The sequence below is a fragment of the Orycteropus afer genome, unplaced genomic scaffold (genome assembly GCF_000298275.1).
Source record: "Orycteropus afer afer isolate SDZICR_OR568_19922 unplaced genomic scaffold, OryAfe1.0 scaffold00157, whole genome shotgun sequence".
NCBI lineage: Eukaryota > Metazoa > Chordata > Mammalia > Tubulidentata > Orycteropodidae > Orycteropus > Orycteropus afer.
Genome location: NW_006921744.1, coordinates 2709919 through 2730061, shown reverse-complemented (window position 1 = coordinate 2730061; position 20143 = coordinate 2709919). Strand labels below are relative to the sequence as shown.

The 20143-nt window shown below is 36.9% G+C and overlaps 1 protein-coding gene across 1 annotated transcript in view; it reads left to right on the top strand.

The window, feature by feature from the left end:
* RB1 (RB transcriptional corepressor 1) overlaps positions 1 to 19529 on the top strand; it is a 320323-nt gene extending 300794 nt beyond the window's left edge. The window contains 9 exon segments of the mRNA XM_007946362.1: positions 6947 to 7092; positions 8568 to 8713; positions 9496 to 9600; positions 11065 to 11178; positions 11275 to 11438; positions 14013 to 14043; positions 15968 to 16110; positions 16818 to 16867; positions 19456 to 19529. Of these exon segments, the coding sequence (XP_007944553.1) occupies positions 6947 to 7092; positions 8568 to 8713; positions 9496 to 9600; positions 11065 to 11178; positions 11275 to 11438; positions 14013 to 14043; positions 15968 to 16110; positions 16818 to 16867; positions 19456 to 19529 (973 nt within the window).
* Positions 19530 to 20143: the final 614 nt, after the last annotated feature.

Below are 20143 nucleotides of genomic sequence, written 5' to 3'. Positions count from 1 at the left end.
GGTGGCTGCGATGATGGGCTCAAGTATAGCAGGGATTGTGGGGCTGGCGCGGGATCGGGCAGTGTTTCGTTCTGCTGTGCATGGGGTCACTATGAGTTGGAATCGACTCAGTGGCACTTAACAGCAACAACAACAATAATAAGTTTTCATAATTTTGCCAACTGTTTGCTCTACTATACGCATGTATATATTTACCAAAACAAAAAACTAACTGCCAGTGAGTCAGTTCCAACTCATAGCAACCATTTAGGACAGAGTAGAGCTGCCTCATAAGATTTCCAAGTCTGTAAATCTTTACAGACGCAGACTGCCTCATCTTCCTCCCACACAGGCACTGATGGGTTACCATTGAATTTTTGGTTAGCAGCCAAATGCTTTAACCACTATACCACCAGAGCTCTTTGTACGTATTTATAGCACATACAAATACATATGTAAAAATATCCCCTGCCAGACCTACAGATGGTCATGAGTGTAGTCCCACTTGCTTACCCATACCTGTTCAGCTTGCATGTCTGCCTATATATCCAGGCAGATTATTGTTTGTTATTACTGATATTGCAGGAATATGTGTGTGATGGTATTTACCTTTGTTGTCTGTAACTCTTGTGCACCTGTCAGTGTCTTACCATGCCTTAGTGATATTGTGCCGATCTCCTTATTATTGTCTATTGACTTTTCCTTAACCCAAATTAATACGTTTCTATCAATTAGTGATTTTTTTCCCCTCCCCACTCATCCCTGGTAACCATCAAATAATGTTTCTCTCTGTGTGTAAACCTTTCCTTGACTTTTCATAATAGTGGTCTTATACAATATTTATCCTATTGTGTTTGACTTATTTCACTCAGCAAATGCCCTCCAGGTTCGTCTATGTTATGAGGTGTTTTGTGGATTCACTATTATTCTTTAATATTTCATAGTTTTACATTGTGTGTATATGCCATAGTTTGTTTATGTATTTATTTATCTGTTGTGGGCACTTAAGTTCTTTTCATCTCTTTGCTATTGTGAATAATGCTGAGATTAACTTAGGTGTGCACATATCTGTTCATATCCCAGCTCTTATTTCTTTAGGATTTATACCTATTAGTGGGATTATTAGATCAAATGGTATTTCTATTTCCAGTTTTTTAAGGAAGCACTATAATGTTTTCTATTTTACAATCCCAGCAGCAGTGTTCCAGTGTCTCCATACCCTTGCCAATATTTGTTGTTTTCTGTCTTATTGAACTTTGCTATTATTGCTAGGATGAGAAAGTATTTCAGTGTTGCTTTGATTTGCATCTTTATTAGCTAATGATTGCAAAGATTTCTTCATGTGTTTGTTGGCTGCCTGAATGTCTTCTTTGGTGAAGTCTGTCAGGTCTTCTCACCCATTTTTCAGTTGGATTGTCTGTCTTTTTGTTGTTGAGATATTGAAGCCTTCTTAAATGTAGAGATTAGTCCCCTGTCATATATGTCATTGCCAAAATTTTTTCCCTAGTCTGTAGGTTCTCTTCTTACCCTTTTGAAGAAGTCTTTTGATGTACGTAAGTGTTTAATTTTTAGGAGGGTCCCAGACATCTCGTTTATTTCTGGTATTTGTGCATTTTTAAAATTATGTTTGATAGACTCTTTGTGCCATAAAGTAATGTCCCTACATTTTTCCTTATTTTTTCTTTGATGTTTTAGGTTTTACATTTAAAACAAATGATCCATGTTGAGTTGATTTTTGTACAGGGTGTGAAATATGGATCTTGTTTGATTGTTCTACAAATGAGTATCTAGTTGTCCAGCACTATTTGTTAAAGAGATTATCTCTTCCCCATTTAATATAGTTTGGCTCTTTTTGAAGATCAGCTATCCATAAGTGGATAGATTTACTTCTGGGTTCTCAATTCTGTTCCATTGGTCTATGTGTCTGTCATTGTACCAATACCAGGCTGTTTTGACTACCATAGCTGCATAGTAGGGTTTTTTTTTTTTTAAATAATTTTAATAATTTCTTCCTCAGTGCCACTATGTTGATCACTCACATTTGGTGCATTGCCCTTCCCTTCACCCAAATCAATACTTGCGTAGTAGGTTTTGAGAGGATGTGTGAACCCTTCTACTTTGTTCATCTTCTTCGATAGTGCTTTATTTATCCAGGATCTCTTTCCTTTCTATATAAAGTTGGTGATTGGTCTTTCTATCTCTAAAGAATATTGATGTAATCCTGATTGAGATTGCATTATATCTGTAGATTACTTTGGATAGTATTGGCATTTTCACAGTGTTCAGTCTTCCTCTCCATGAGCATAGCATATTCTTCCATTTATGTAGGCCTCTTTTGGTTTCTTGCAATGGTATTTTATAGTTCCTTCATTTTTTGTATCTCTTCGTAAGTTTATTCCCAAGTATTTTATCTTTTTGGTAGTATGTAAATGGTTTTATTTTCCTTATTTCCTTTTCAGAATTCTCTTTATTGGTATAGAGCTATCTGACTGACTTTTATATGTTGATTTTGTATTCTGCCACTTTGCTGAATCTATTAGTTGCTGTAGCAAAGCTGAGTTGCTGGGATTTTCTATGTTGCTAGGATCAGATCATCTGCAGTAAGGATAGTTTTATCTCTTCTTTATCAATTAGGATGCCTTTTATTTCCCTTTCTTGCCTTACTGTTTTGGCTAGGACTTCCAATACAATATTGAATTTAAAAAAAAAAAAAAAAAACCCACCTCAATGCCTTCAAGTCAGTCCCAACTCATGGTGACACCCATTGGGTTTCCAAGGCTGTAAATCTTTATGAAAGCAGATTGCCTTATCTCTCTTCCACAGAGTGGCTGGTGGGTTCAAACTGGCAAGCTTTTGGTTAGCAGCCAAATACCTTAACCATTATGCCACTAGAGCTCTTTTTACAATATTGAATAAGAATGGAGATAAAGGGCATCATTATTGGGTTCCCATTTGCAAGGGAAATGCTTTCAGTCCCTCTCCATTGAGAATAATGTTGGTCATTGATTTTGTGTATATGCCCTTAATTATATTGAGGAATTTCCTGTCTATTTCTAGTTTGCTGAGTGTTTTTATCAGGAATAGTGGTTGGATTTTATCAAATGCTTTTTCTAATCAATTAATATGATCATGTGGTTCTTTTGTTTATGTAGTGGATTGCATTGATTGTTTTTCTAATGTTGTAGCATCTTTACTTACCTGGTGTGAATCTCACTTGGTTATAATGTATAATTTTTTTGATATGGTGTTGAATTTCATTGGCTAGAATTTTGTTGAGGATTTTTGCATCAATGTTCATGAGGGATATTAGTCTGTAATTTTCCTTTTTAGTGGTATCTTTGCCTGGCTTTGGATCAGGGTTATGCTTGCTTCATAAAATTAATTGGGAGGATTCCATCCTTTTCTATGTTCTGGAATAGTTTGAGTAGGGTTGGTGTCAGCTCTTCTTGAATATTTGGTAGAATTCTCCAGTGAAGCTGTCTGGGGCAAGACTTTTTTTGGTTGGGAGTTTTTTTATGACCTGTTCAATTTCCTCTTTTGTTATGGGCCTGTTCAAATATTCTACTTAAGTCAGTATTAGTTTAGGTAGATCATGTGTTTCTGGAAATTTGTCCATTTTATCTAGGTTTTCAGATTTGCAGGCATACAGAGCCTATTATTATCCTTTTATTTTGGTTGGTTCTGTTGTGACATTACCCATTTCATTTCTTATTCTTGTTATTTGCATCTTCAGAACCGTAAGCCAGGTCTTTTTCATGATTTTGAGTTTTTTTCCTCACTTTTTCTCCCACTCTATCCAAGATCTCCACTTTGATGCCTTTCCAAGTCGTTGACAGTTGTAGCCAGGCACTGTCTCATTCTTTTGGTCTCAGGGTCATGTAGGCTGAGGTTCACATGGGCTAGTAGTCCCTTGGACTAATGGTTTCTTTGTATCTTTGGTGTTCTTCATTCTCCTTTGCTCTGGGCGAGGAGAGACCAATTGTTGCATCCTAGATGGCCGATTGCAACCCAGTAGTTTTTAAGCAGGGTGTTACTCAGTTTCCATGTATTTGATTTTTCCCCCCCCCCCGTTCTTTCGATTATTGTTTTCTAATTTTATAGCACTTGATCCAAAAAGATGCTTTGTATTATTCCAGTGTTTTGAATTTATTGAAGCTTTGTGACCTAACATAACATTTATTCTGAAGAATAATCCATGTATACTAGAAAAGAATATATATTGTGTTTTTATTGGGTGGAGTGTTCTGTATATGTCTAACAAAGTCCCATGCTGGTAATCAATCTAGCTATTCTGCCTTTGATAGCAATGTCTGTGATTGTATTCCTCTTAGTTCTGTGTAGGAATTGACATTACAGTGTTTTGTGATCTAGTACATCTTCTAGAGATGTCATTTCCATGTTAACTTGTTACCCTTGGGTAGAATTTAAAGACTTTGCTTTCCCACATAATTTGTTTGCTGTATGTTGCTTTCATCTAAATAAGTCAAGCCTTATACTTATTTTAATTCAATTAAGCAGGTTTCAGTTGAGTCCCAGAAAGTGTTCCAGGTACTGGGAATAGTAAAAGTAAGATAGACTTGGCCCTTCTTCTCATAGAGTTTACATTTCAGAGGCAGGAAAGAGATAGTGAACAAGTAAACTTATAAATAAGATGATTTTAGTTGATATTAAGTGCTACAAAGGAAATATACAGAGAGAGTGATGTGAAAGAGAAACTGAGAGGTTTTAGGATGTTTAGGGAAGCTCTCTCTGATGAAGTGTTGTTTTGGCCTGAGCCCTCAGTGACAGTGAATACTGGCAAAGGCAAAAATCTCCATGATGTGCACTCCAGGCGAAGCAGATAGCAAGAACAAAAGCCTTAGGGCATGTTGAACTTGACTGATAGGAAGAACAAAAAGAAGCCTCAGTGTGGCTATACAGTGAGGAAGAGGAGAATGGTACTAGATGAGGTTGGAGAGGCAAACTGAAGCTAGATCTTTTGGTTCCCATTGGACATAGTAAGGGGTTTGGATATTATAAGGGCAGTGGGAAACCATGAAGGGTTTAATAGAATCCTTTATTATGTAATCAACATGTAGTTGTTAGCAGTCAAGTCAGTTCCAACTCATAGCAACCCTATGTACAACAGAACAAAACACTGTCCAGTCCTGCATCATCCTCACAATCATTGCTATGCTTCAGCCCTTTGTTGCAGCCACTATGTCAGTCAATTTTGTTGAAAGTTTTCCTCTTTTTCGCTGACCCCTCTACTTTACCAAACATAATACCCTTCTCCAGGGAGCAAAATATAAGAGATGAAGTCTCACCATCCTTGCTTCTAAGGAGCAGAGGGTAGCTTGCTATAATTTGTATTTTTAAAGGGCTACTTTCTGAATACTATTTGGAAAACAGATGGGGTTGAGGGAGGGAAAGGGAGAAAGTGAGGAAATCTGTTTGGAAACTGTTTCAGTAGTCCAAGTGAGAAATGTAGGTGACTTCATCTAAGATGTAGCAGTACAAATAAGAAGAAATGGAAAGATTTGAGATGTATGTTAGAGGTAGACTTAACAGGACTTAGTTTTGCATTGGTTTTGAGGAATGAGGAAATAGGAGAAATTAAAAATGGCTCCTAGGCTTTTGATACACAAAACAGGATATAACACGGAGCAAATTATTGAGATGAGGAAAACTGGGGGAAGAAATCAAGAGCTTCATTTTGACCTTACTGAGTTTGAGAATCAAGTAATTATGTCAGTTAGATAATTGGATATTTCTATCTAGAACTGGTGGAGCTCTAGTAGCATAGTGCCTGACGCTGGTGGTTCAAACCCACCAGCCACTCCTTGGAATGAAGGTTGGGCAATCTACTTCCGTAGTGATACTGCTTAGGAAACCCAAGGAGGGGTCGCTGTGACTTGGGTCCGACTCGACGGCAAATAACAAAAACAATATCTAGAACTAAAGGAATCCTAACTTGTGCTCGAGTTAAGTCAATCTATACAATACTTCCATTAATGAACTGAAAAGAAACTCCAAGGTGGACAATAAATCAGACACCGGTACTTACAAATCATTGTGATGGTGATTCCCTTTTTCTAGTGTACTAATTAATAATAATATAGTACATGTAGTAGAAATGTCCATTATAAGATACATATCCTGTTTCCTGCTCAGAATTATTTCTCAGCTACTGGAACAAACTCAGAGTAGAGTTGGATTATTCTGTTAGAGGGCAACACAGAGTACACAGCTGTCAATATGCCTTGATGGTGTTTGAAGTATTAATAAATAGAGTTTTTCATTATATAATCAACATAGGTGTATGTGTGTCTATGTATGCTTGTATATGTAACTTGCCTTTTTACATATATGTGAACCATAATTGTAAATTAAAAAATGTTAGAGGACAACTAGGAGCTCTGGTAGCATAGTGCCTAAGGCACTTGACTGCTTACCAGAAGGCTGTCGGTTCAAACCCACCAGCCACTCCTCGGAAGGAAGGTTGGGCAATCCTACTTCCGTAGTGACCCTGCCTCGGAAACCCAAGGAGGGGTCGCTATGAGTCAGGGCTGACTCGACGGCAAACAACAACAACAACAACAGAGGAGAACTAGAGAAATATGGTAAACTATTTTGCTATCAATAAGTTTTTCCTTTAAGTTAATATCATTTTGTGGTTTCAATCCCACTATAATTATTAAAACTGAACATGTACATATACAGCCCCCCCCCATAAGGCAGTAATTCCCAAGAAAAGCCATTTATCAAAATAAAGTTGGACATGATGATGGCAAGCTTAGTTTTCCTGTTAAGCTATCTTGTACAATTTGTATTTAAATGGGCTGCTGAGGAATTTGGTACAGAGTAACTGATTAAATAAACAGTATGTTTTTGAGTGTATATGTACAGGTGTGTATGTGTGTAGGTGTGATGTGAGTGTGATTCTTAGCAACCTTCAAATGAAGAATTTTCTTTTGAATATACCTAGGTATCTTTCTCCTGTAAGATCCCCAAAGAAAAAGGGGTCAACTCCACGTGTAAATTCCACTGCACATGCAGAGGCACAAGCAGCTTCTGCCTTCCAGACTCAGAAGCCATTGAAATCTACCTCCCTTTCACTTTTTTACAAAAAAGGTTAGTAGACGATTATTTTCAAAACACGGACTTAGAAAGCAGGCTGACTGGTTTTACATCATGGCTCTTCTACTTACGAGGCGTGACCTTGGACAAGTCATTTAATATCTCTGTGCCTCAGTTTCCTCATTTGTAAAAAAATGGAAATGATTATCATAATCTACCTTTTAATAATAATAATACTCAGAGAATTTTTGAGGTAATTCAGTGAATTAGGACATATGAAATGCCTTCAACAGTGCCCAGTCTATAGTAAGCCCTTAGAAAGTGATACATGTTGTTGCTGCTGAAACTGCTGCTGTGCTTTCATATTGATATTTGGAAAATTGCCCCTGACATTACTTTGGCTGTTCAGATGTGAATGTTGGGTTGACATTACAGTGGGTTGTAGCCTAGTGCAGATGCATTTCAGGGGTATTTTCAGGAAATCTAAGGAGGCTGATTCCAGGTTGTAGAGCAGTCTCAGGTTGTGTAAGAGGTCGGGGCAGGAGGCCAGTTAGTGTGCACATGCACATGCAAGTGCCCAACTACTTGGAACTCTTTGAAAAGTGAAATGCCAGATTCTACTATGGTATTTTTTCTGTTTTTATTCAAGTGAGAAATACACTGAACTTTACAGACATATTGTAAGATTTAGCTCTTAGATTAAAACAGTGGTTCTTGGAGTATAGTCCTCTGAAAAGTGATAGAAATTTTGGGGCTCTGCCCTAGCCCTATTCAATCAGAAATTCTAGAATGAGACCTAGCAGTCCTTGTTTTAACAAGCCCTCCTGCTGAGTTGTAAACCACTGGGATAAACTGTTAGCTTTAAAGGTCTTTGAGAGGTAGGTTTTAAATCAGCATCTTTATATTTAAAGTTAATGGAGGAAAATTCAGTTTTGTATATTCCTTTTCTCCAAAACTCTATTTCCACAAGTATTTTTTAATGGCTCTAAATAAATTTTATATTAGTTAAGTAGTGACCACTTAGGTCATCTACAGTACTGTTGTTTTCCAACAAGGTATGCTCCATTGCTTTTTCATAAAGAACTATTCAGTTTATTTATTTTTTTTAATGGGGGAAAACATCATGGACACTGGACAATTACATGATTTTTAAAAATAATTACCTCTTGAGTATTAATGATGGGAATTTCCAACATCTGTGATGACTGATGACCAATGAAACTGAAGCAGACCCAGTTTGGCTTGTCTGATTTCCCAGTCTTAAGAACTGTTTTTCTCTTAACTCTCACTTCTTCTTGATCTCATGCTATGACAATAGTTAACAGCAAGTATTATTAGTGTGCTTTCTGTGTGCCTTGCACTGTCCTAAGACTAGGAATCAATTATTCATAAGGGAAATAATGGTAGAGGAGAGGCTACTGTTATGCTTTCTGATAGTATTATGCCTATAGCAATTTTCTGTTACTACAAAAATCCACTTGTAATTAGAAATGAACAGTAAACATCACTGATTCCTTTTATTTCCCCAGTATACAGGCTAGCATATCTCCGACTGAATACCCTGTGTGCACGCCTTCTGTCTGATCACCCAGAACTAGAGCACATCATCTGGACCCTTTTCCAGCACACACTGCAAAATGAGTATGAGCTCATGAGAGACAGGCATTTGGACCAGGTAAGAAAACCAGGCACGTCACCTTTTCTTCTCCCTACTTACTTGTAGGCTGGCGGTTCAAACCCACCAGCCAGCCGCTCCTTGGAAGGAAGATGGGGCAATCTACTTCCGTAGTGATACTGCCTCGGAAACCCAAGGAGGGGTCGCTGTGAGTCGGAGCCGGAGCCGACTCGATGGCACGTAACAACAACAACAACACTTACTTGTTAACTAAGGACTGACTTAATGTTGTAATTTAATGACCTGAAAGATCTTATTTGCAAAAGTCAGTTGAACTCACCTATATAATCAGCACTAAGATCAAGAAATATGACATTTTCAACAATCCAGAAGACTATCTTTTTTTCCCCTTTCAGTCACTACATCCCTACTCCAGTCACTCCCACTTAATTTCTCCAATATTATTTTTTCAAATAGTTTGAAACTTTTTGCACCTCTTTTTTTTTTTTTTTTAAGTAGTAGTTATACAATGACCTGATTCCAGTTTTAACTTTTCTCTTCTGGGTAACATTTAGGAGTAGGAGCCAAAGTTAGGGTCATTTACAAACCAGATGATCAGTTCTGAGTACTTGTGAGCTGGCTATTTGCATTTTGTTCTTTAAACACAATTTGGGTTAAACATTTCACATAGACTTTCAAACTGAGCTCAAAGATAGGAAAAGATAACCCTGTAGGAATTTATCTTTCCGTTTTTCAAGGCCAAAAGAGAGGTAACAGAGTGCTTTTTTAGAATAAAACCATGTAATAGATTTCTGACTTTTTGTACTACCTTTATTTACTAGATCATGATGTGTTCCATGTATGGCATTTGCAAAGTTAAGAATATTGACCTTAAGTTCAAAATCATTGTAACAGCATACAAGGACCTTCCTCATGCTGTTCAGGAGGTAAGTCTTCGTAGTAAGATTTTTTTTTTTTTTTTTTTTAATCTGGGTAATTTCAGTCATTGTTAGATCATGTATCTTGACCTTATGTAAATTCACAAATAGATTTTTTTTATATTATTGGTTAATTATTGATAATGGAACTTGGAAAGCCAGGCTCAGAATTCATATTTCATATCCTTATGTTCCAAATTCATATTTTATACTTAATAAGAAGGAATAGTACATCTCTGCAATAAGCAAGATAATTATAATAAATGATATAAGTAATAGGGCATTAGATTTTTAAAGTTATTTTTATTACTTTATAGGAAAAGCCAGTGTAAAGGCAGCCTTATAACTAAATAATAAAAATTTCCACTGTAAACATATGTTTCCAGTTTACCTTCCTTTTAGAAAAACAGTCCTAGTAAAATATACTTGGTGTGACACACAGTTCATAGTCTTCAGTGGCAGGTGAGTCATGGGTTATTTTTCTAGTTTTTCACTGAATTTTTTAAAAGTAAAATGAACCAGCTTGGGTTTTTTTTTTTTTTTTCCCTTTAAAGTTTCTTCTAAATCTAGTCATTTAAATTGTGTATTTGAGAGGCATTCTATAAAACTTCTATGCCTTTACCTAATTAAAGCCTGAGTAAAATCTACCTCTCAGAAAAATATAATGCTTTTATTAAGTGTCTAATTAGTGATAAGAGTAATGCACACTTCTTGAACCCTTGCAAATTAGGGAACAAGGTGTGAGGAGGTGCAGAGATGTATAGATCAGAGGATGTAGTCTAAATATTGAGGGATGATATTATTGCTTCTTGCTCAGCTCAACCTTTGAGCCCATACTGCTTTCCAACCTGCCAGCCTGACTGCTCCTCTTTGACTGCCAGCCAGCTATGCTTCTCTGCCAGCCCCATCACTGCCTGGTTGCTTCTCTGGATCATTTTGTGACATTTCACTTCTGCCATAGCAGCTATAGGAGCTCTGGTGGTGTAGTGCCTAGGGCATTTGACTGCTAACCAGAAGGCTGGCAGTTCAAACCCAATAGCCACTCCTTGGAAGGAAGACTAGGCAACCTACTTCTGTAGTGATACAGCCTCAGAAACCCAAGGAGTGGTCATAGTGGCTGTGAAGGCTAAGAAGCTTTCTTCAGAGTACATTTTCCTGTATTACTCTGTGCTTCTTACTACTTAAAAAGTATTACGAACTACTAACAAAGAAAACTAAGGGAGCTCTGGTAGCATAGTGCCTAAGGCATTTGACTGCTAACCAGAAGGCTGGCGGTTCAAATCCACCAGCCACTCCTTGGAAGGAAGATACGGCAATCTACTTCCGTAGTGATACTGCCTCGGAAACCCAAGGAGGGGGTTGCTATGAGTTGGGTCTGACTCCACAGCATATAACAACAACAACAACAAAAAAGAAAACTAAAGAGAGAAATTAACAAATTAATTTAACACATTTTTTATTCTTCTTCCTCAGACATTCAAACGTGTTTTGATCAGAGAAGAGGAGTATGATTCCATTATAGTATTCTATAACTCAGTCTTTATGCAGAGACTGAAAACAAATATTTTGCAGTATGCTTCTTCCAGGGTATGTTGAAAAGAATCTTTTGACTCAGAAAATCTAATTATAAAGCAATGGATCTCACTAAAATAATAAGTAAATCATCTGCTTTTTTGATTCTAGCCCCCTACCTTGTCACCAATACCTCACATCCCTCGAAGCCCTTATAAATTTTCTAGTTCACCTGTACGGATTCCTGGGGGGAACATCTATATATCACCCCTGAAGAGTCCATATAAAATTTCAGATGGCCTGCCAATTCCAACAAAAATGACTCCAAGATCAAGGTTTGTGTTTTCTGCCTAGAAAAGTGGTAGAGAATAAGAGGGGATTATTTTCATTCAAGTATAAAAAATATAAAGCTTTATTTATTTAAAACAAGCTAGACTCTTTAGACTCTAATTTGCTTATGTATATTAAATGATATGGTAAGAGTTATTGGGGGAGGAAAGATCTGTTCACTTGGATGGGTTTGCAAATTTAGTCATCATCTTTCCAGGTTGATGGGGTCTGTTCTTTTATAAACAGTCTGAAAAACCTGTTTGATTGTAGATTTCAAAATACTTTCATGTTTTTTGAAGTAGCCAGTCTGCTAAACAGAGTAGATTGATTTGGTTAAGAAATTTCATTCTAGAGTTTATTGGATATCCTGTAAACTCTCTCTGTGGGCTTTAATCATCTTACTTTGTTATAAAAAGCAGTGTCTTATTAAATGTAAATGACTATAAATTAAGTTAGAGTTCCATCCCTAATTCTATCTATGGTCTCCTTATATTACCTTGGGCAGGTCACTAAATCTACTTCAAAAGGGCGTTGTGGATCAGAGAAATGATGAGTGTGAAGCTGTTTAAAATTCTCAGATGAAAGGTTCTGTGCAACTACAAATCATTATATTGTCACCCACATCTAACCACAAGTGCTCCATGGCTTTGAAGTGCTTCAATTGACTCATTACATGTTATCATGGGCTATTTGAAACTGACCTTATTTTTATATAGTGGGAGGCAGATTAGCTAGTATAGTTAATGTAGTAGCATCGCAGAAATTATCAACCCAGACAGTTGTACTTAATAGGCAAGAAAAACAAAGAGAAGGAGATATATTAACCCTTTAGAAAACATTTGGGTAATATGTTTATATAAGTAATTTACATTCATGATAAAATTTCAAATGCTACACAAAAAAATAAGGTGGTAAACAATATTGGCAATATGATATGAATACTCATCTATGCCTCTGTACCATCCTTTAGTTGGGTATTCTTAAAGCTGGATATCAGTGCAGTGATATCTATAACTTACATTATAAGTCACTAAGACATGATACTGTGTCTTTTAGTTAAATTTATACAGTCCCACACTGAAAATGTATACTTAGGTAATTTTTTAATGATGATAATTAACCCACTTACACTGATGATGATAACTCTTGCTGGTATAAGTGAAACAAATTCTGCATTAGGGTTCTTTAGCAAAATAGTTAAATCCTGAAAATCTTAACTGATAAATCATTGATTAAACATCAAGAGAGCATCTTAACACTATTTATCCAGCATATTTAGTAATTCTGGTTAATGAGATATTTTGTATGGAATGACTGATCACATATCAAAGAATTAGAGGATAATAAGATCTGTACATCCACTAGTTCTGTGTGCAGATGATCAAATCTGTGTTGAGTTACGTGAGGCTAATGCTGTTCTTCAGCTTTATTATCAAGAACTTAAAGTATATGGTTCAAACAAGGATAAACAAACTAATAGAGACTTCTGATTCCAAAATGTGTGATAAATAACTTTTACTGTGTATCAATATAGATCTTAATTAGAATCCTGATTATTATTTCATGATGTAAGTTTTTCCAAATATTACTTCAATAAAAATTCCAAAAACCAAACTCACTGCCATCAAGTGGGATCCGGCTCATATAGCAACCCCTACTTGGGTTTCCCAGGCAGTATCTCTACAGAAGTAGATTGCCCAGTCTTCCATCTGAGGAGTGGCTGGTGGGTTTGAACCACCTGCCCTTCTGGTTAGCAGTCAAATACCTTAGGTACTATGCCACCAGAGCTCAGATGTTTAATTGCTTACTTACCTATTGGTTTATGATGAACTAAATAAGAGTAAACTTAAAACCTACTTTTCCACTTTAAATGTAGACTGGTAGAGTATGTTCTTACAGACATATTCTAAGTATCTTACAATTACAGACCTTGTTCTAAGTATCTCTTGCTTAAAAAAAATCTAAGAGACAAGCATAATACATGATTATATTAGCACTGTTATGGCATAATAAGGAGCTCTGGTAGTGTAGTGGTTAAAGCATTTGACTGCTAACCTAAAGGTCAGTGGTTGGAACTCACCAACCACTCCCCGGAAGAAAGATGGGGCAATCTGTTTCCATAAAGATTTATAGCTTTGGAAACCCAGTGGAGATTGCTGTGAGTTAGAATTGACTTAATGGCTGTGAGTTTGGTTTCTTTTTCATTATGGCATAATAGGAGCCCTGGTGGCACAGTGGTTAAGTGCTTGGCTGCTAACTGAAAGGTTGCCAATTCGAACCCTCCAGCCACTCCACAGGAGAAAGATGTTGCCGTCTGATTCCAAAAAGATTTACAGCCTTGAAAACCCTATGGGGTAGTTCTACTCTGACCTGTAAGGTAACTATGAGTTGGCATTGACTCGACAGCAGCTGGTTTTGGGGTTATTATGAGATAAACCTCTAATGAGTATAATTTGTCAGTGGTTTTAGGGTAGAGGAAAACTTTGGTTCTTGATAGTTCAAAATGATGTGTGTATATTCATCTCCACACATGTCTACATGCTTTTCATTACTAATTCATTTCTGCTTCATCTTCACAGAATCTTGGTATCAATTGGTGAATCATTTGGAGTGAGTATTTTTTTGTGTGTGAAAAGTAATGACACGTCCTTGTAACTATGAAAGTAATCGAAGATTTCTGTAATTTGAATTTATAAATGATTTTATTCAAGTACCTCATCCAGGCATGTTGCATAGAATTTAGAAGATGTGTGTGTGTGTGTTTAGAAACAGTTTTGAAATTCACTGATTATGCATATGATGTGAAAAACTCAAAAATGTAACTACTACATCCAAATGTCAGTACCACTCCCTACTTACCGGTATTGTCATTCCACACATATAACCAAAAAAAAAACCAAACTCACTGCTGTCGAATTGGACCCAACTCATAGTGAGCCTTCTTGGGTTTCTGAGGCAGTATCACTACAGAAGTAGATTGCCCAGTCTTCCTTCCAAGGAGTGGCTGATAGGTTTGAACCACCAGCCGTCTCATTAGCAGTCAAATGCCTTAGGCACCGTGCCACCAGAGCTCCCTTCCACATATGCACACACTTTTTTTTTTTTTCTTTTTAATGTGTTTTGCCTTCCCACCTTTGTTCAGGTTGAATGTCTGTCTATGCATCCACTTATAAATTATTATTACTTTTACTACAGATTGTGAAATACACACTTTTGCCTGTCCTTCCTCTCTCAGAACTTGTCTAACTTCTGAGATGATATTTCTCTAGTACACTGATTACAAATTGGTTACATGAGACCCTGCCTCAGTGTAAGTGGAAGGGCTTATGTGATAGTCTTTGTTCCAGAGAGATCAGGGGAAAGCTCAGCTTTGAAATAGTTACTCCAGGCTGGGAACTCCCTGCTCTAGTTGGCCTTCCATTAATGTCACTAATTCAGCAGTCCTGTATTCAGTGTGTATTACCCCTCCAAAGAGCTCATATTCTTACAGGAGTGGGAAGACTGCTTATATTAGTTATTGCTGTGTAACAAATTACCCCCAAACTTAGTGATTTAAACACTTATTGTCAAATTCATGTTACCTTCTCTTCTGGTTTACTATGCTCTCAAAAAAAAAAAAAAAAAAAGAAAGAAAGAAAAGAAAAAGAAAAATCTGTTAAAAATAAAGTTCCAGGTTCCAGAAATCTGTTCAAACTTTGCATGCATCTGGGAAGTACTCTTGGTTTCTGTTCTGGTTACCTAGTGCCTCTCTGACAAGAATATACCACAAATGTGATGGCCTTAACAAACAGGAGTTTATTCTCATACAGTTTGGAGGCTTTAAGTCTGAGTTCAAAGTGCCAGGCTCTAGGGGCTATGTGAAAGCCCCTTGACCTTGGGCTTCAGCTCTGCTTCTTGCTCCCGGCCCACTGAAGCTAGAGGCATCTCTTCACTCAGGCAGCTACTGGCTTCTGAGGCTAATAAGCCCAAGGTCAACAAATAAAATGGCATAGTCCCGATGTTACCGAACCACATGGCAGGCCATTAATTCAAGTCCATTAAAGTCCCAAGATCGGCAGAGCAAGGCAGGCTGCTGAACAATGACACTGCTACATGCAGGGTTCAAGCGTGCCATAAGCTGGAGACCATTCCCAAACCTGTTTCTTATATATGGGAAGCAGACCACATCCCTAGGGCAGCTACTCAGCTGCTCCCAGTAGATTCCACCGTGGAGTTGATCAGTTTCCTCTATGGTTTTGAAATACAGAACCAAGACTTTGAGAGTAGTAGTAGTCAGCATTGGAAGAAGAGCAGGAACCTCATGGAAAGAGACAGGAGGAATTGGAAACAGTGAGTGTTTAATAGGAGCTGAGTTAGGTGGAGTTACTCTGCTTTTGAGACGTCTTATCTCCCATTTGGTCAAATAAAGCAGAAAAGTAAAATGAAGATGCTACCTCTGCTTGATGTTTGACTCACCTCAAATTACAAATTAGGATTGCTAACTACAAAATGGCTGAGTTTAATGATTTAAAATAAAGAATTCTATAATTCATAGACTTCTGAGAAGTTCCAGAAAATAAATCAGATGGTATGTAACAGTGACCGTGTGCTCAAAAGAAGCGCTGAAGGAAGCAACCCTCCTAAACCACTGAAGAAACTACGCTTTGATATTGAAGGATCAGATGAAGCGGATGGAAGGTAGGAACAATTTAGAATGTTGCTAGTAACTGAGCAGGTCATCTGGAGAACCAGACTCAGCTTTGCTCCTGGTTTCTACCAATCCCTTTCCTGCCAATTTTATTTGTAATTTGAGAATTTCTCAAAACAGAGGTATGAATATGTACCCTCAATTTAAAAAACCAAACTCACTGCTGTCAAGTTGGATCTGACTCAATAGTGACCCCTCCTTGGGTTTCTGAGGCAGTATCTCTACAGAAGTAGATTGCCCAACCTTCCTTCTGAGGAGTGGCTGGTGGGTTTGAACCGCCAGCCTTCTGGTTAGCAGTCACATGCCTTAGGCACTACACCACCAGAGCTCCTAAGTTTAAAAGAACCATATACATAACGTTTTATCTGTACCTAAATTCAGTAAGGTATCAGATGCTAAAAATCTGACTTTTTTTTTTTTTTAAGCTATTGCTAACATTTTTAATTTTAGCATTAAATTTGAAATTGCCATTCATTCTTTAAAAATGTTAACTACTGTGTTTTATAAAAGTCACTGTAATAGATGTAGAATCGTATACTGTGACATTTGTATTTTACATGGTTAGTTTAATAAACCTTTGATACTAAAAGTAGCTAAAAAATTTGTAAGTCATTGAAAGCACCATGGTTAATGGAAATGTGAGTTTTTCTTTTATGTATATACAAATGAAATGTTTTGCATTTTTTTTAATCTGCAGTAAACATCTCCCAGGAGAATCCAAATTTCAACAGAAACTGGCAGAAATGAGTAAGTACTTATCATAACACCTTATGGAATTGAGACAGTTGTTTACACTGTAGTCTTTGCTTTTTATAAAAGAATACACATATAATTCAATTAGCAAACTTTCTTATGCATTCAAATTATGATTCAGTTGAGATTATTTACCTACAAACATTTGTTGTTAAATCTATGATGCACAGGGAAAGCCATCTTCATCCTTTCTAGAATCTTTCACTCAGGAAGACTAAGAAGTTAAAACCCTGCTTGGCCACAACTTCACCATGAATGTCTTGGGTTAGAAAGTATTTCAGAATATCAGAACTACAATGAGGAATTCTTTAAGAGTGTTAGTTATGGGAAAAGACTTTATAAACCTAGCATATGTAAGTATCATCACCCTTATTTTTAAAATATTTAATTTTTTATTATTCCATTATTCTTAAACTTTCATAATTTGCAGGATTTTAAAATTAATTTCAAACAAAAGTTTTCCATCACGAGATATCAGAATTTTGATAAACAACACCAGATTACTTTCCAAGTTATACAGAGTGACATAAATTTGGAATGTTTCTATCCTAAGCCACTCTGAGACTATAAAAAATGAACCCAAGCACATTCAGTAACTGCTATGGGGTTGTCTTAGAGTAGTAATGGTGATGATGAGTGTGCGGCCATTTCTTGATCTCTGGTACCAGATCCATTAATATGAAAAGGAACTAGAACTTGGAAAGAAGAAGAATATTTAGCACATAAAAGATACTAAAACTATCATTCTTAGGTCATCAAAAAACAAAAACAAACTCACTGCCGTCAAGTCGATCCGACTCATAATAACCCCTCCTTGAGTTTCTGAGGTAGTATCTCTATGGAAGTAGATTGCCCAGTCTCCCTTCTGAGGAGTGACTGGTGGGTTTGAAACACCAGCCTTCTGGTTAGCAGTTAAATGCCTTAGATACTATGCCAATCATAGGACATTTAAATAGGCATGGTACCAATTTAAATGTGATGAAAGGATTTCTCTCAATATGTCTTTGTAGATACTAACTTTTAAATATGTTGAAATAAAAGAAATGCTTTGAGGTTTTTTTTTAAGCCATTTTTTTCCTGTGTTTATTATTTTGAAGAGAAAAATTAATACTGAATATACCAAAAGTTTAAATTGTATGATCATAAGTGAATCTCTTTTTAGATTTCACATTGACTAATATTCTCCTGTTTTAACTTATAAAATAGTTGTGGCTTCTCCCCCCAGTACATGAAGGTAGACATGAAGCTTATAAACAAAATCATGAAAAATGCTTGAAAATGTGGAAGCATTTTGGTATACACAAATATGCATTTAAAAAGCAGCAGAAAGCTGTAAAAACATGTATTTTCTGAAAGAAGAGTTTGGTTGCCACAGTCAGGCCGTTTCCCAGTGGCCCACTGGGCTACGCTGGGAGCTTCCTCTGCCAGCCGTGTGTGTGGCTGGAGCACAGCAGCAGGCTTTACCCTCTAAGGCTGAGGGATTCTCCAGAATGCACTCAGCAACTCAGAGAACTGCATTCAAAAAAGGTCAGCACAGAACACCCGCCCGATAGCTCAGAGTAGATGAGAACTCCTTTTCTTTCTTTTCCGGAAAAATGTCACTGTTCTGTGTGCTTTTTTATAAAGAGCTCTGAAAATTTCTAAGTGAGTGTTGTACTTTTGTCTATGTTGTAATTAATAAAGTCCTTTCAAAATATCTGTGTCAAATTAAGTGAGCTCTGAGCTGGTCTTTGCAGTACATGGAAGGCATCTCAACACAAGGGAATCTCTTGTTTTGTGAAGGGATCTCCCTTCAGCAGATCCAGTCTAGGCAAGCTCAGGATTCTAGTCAGCTCAAGTGCATCCCAAATGCAGCCTCATCTTCTCTAGATCAGTGGGGTGCTCATACCCCAGGAGGCTGGCTGCAAGACCATTGTTGGGGCACATAAAGAAAATATTAAAGTTTCTAGGTTGGGTAATCTACTTCCATAGTGATACCACCTCAGAAACCCAAAGAGGGGTTGCTATGAGTCGGATTCAACTCGACAGCAGTGAGTTTGGGTTTAACTTTTTATCTCATCTGTTCATAGTTTAGTTGGGGTATGTGTGTTTTGTAATACATATATTAGTCCAGCTGTAAAACCAAAATCAAACCAGCTACTGTTGAGTCTACTCCAACTCATGGTGGCCCCCGACGTATGTCAGAACTGCCCTTCGTAAGGTTTTCCATGGCTGATTTTCAGAAGTATAAGGCCAAGCCTTTCTTCTGAAGTGTCTCTGGGTTGGTTCAAACCACCAGCCTTTTGGTTAGCAGCCAAGTATGTTAACTGTTTGCACCACCTAGGAACTCCAGCACAATTGTAGGTACCTAAAATTTATACATATAAATTTATATATATATATATTTTTTTTTTACATAGTTTGGTGTTACTCATGTTCACAAAAATTTACTGATAGAGCTATGTGATCAGAAACATTTGCACACCTCCTGATCTTGAAAGGCTCTGAGAACCACTGATTTGACATGAGTATAACATATATGGCAGCCCCTTACCAACCTACCCAACATCATCAGGGCTGGTAACAGTTCTTCCTTTTTCCAGCATCTACTCGAACACGAATGCAAAAACAGAAAATGAATGACAGCATGGATACCTCAAATAAGGATGAAAAGTGAGGATCTCAGGACCTTGGTGTGTACACCTCTAGCTTCATTGTCTCTCCCAGACTAACTGTATAATTCTCCCAGGTTCTGTTTACAGCCACATTTAATACTCATCTTCAGTTCTTTTTGTGAATATAAAAAGATGTGTGCAGATGCAAGTTGAATTTGTATGTGGGATTTCTAAACCACTTGAAATATTGTAGTGATTGTTATTGTACAAGATTGAAAATCTTGTGTAATTCCTGCTATTTAAAAAGATGTAGCAGATTGTTTGCATTTCTACAGTATAAGTGCTCTGCTTCCCAAATGGTGGGGACACTTGGAGAGTGTGAGTCCTAACAACCCATGCCTATCTTTCTGAGTATTTTGCCTTGTCTTTTGCATATGTGTGATGTTTGCTACTGTTTTTATTAATTTATATATGTATTTTTTATTTAACATGAACAGAAAATGTGTCATGTCTTCCAAATGCAATTTGGATGACTACTGATTCACCCAAATTATCCGGAACTCTTCTACTAAAACAGATATTAGAAACCAGAAAAAAAAAAAATTACTAATTTTTACACATTGTATTTTACTTTACTATTGGAATCTGATGTCCTCTGTGTTTATTATATAAATTT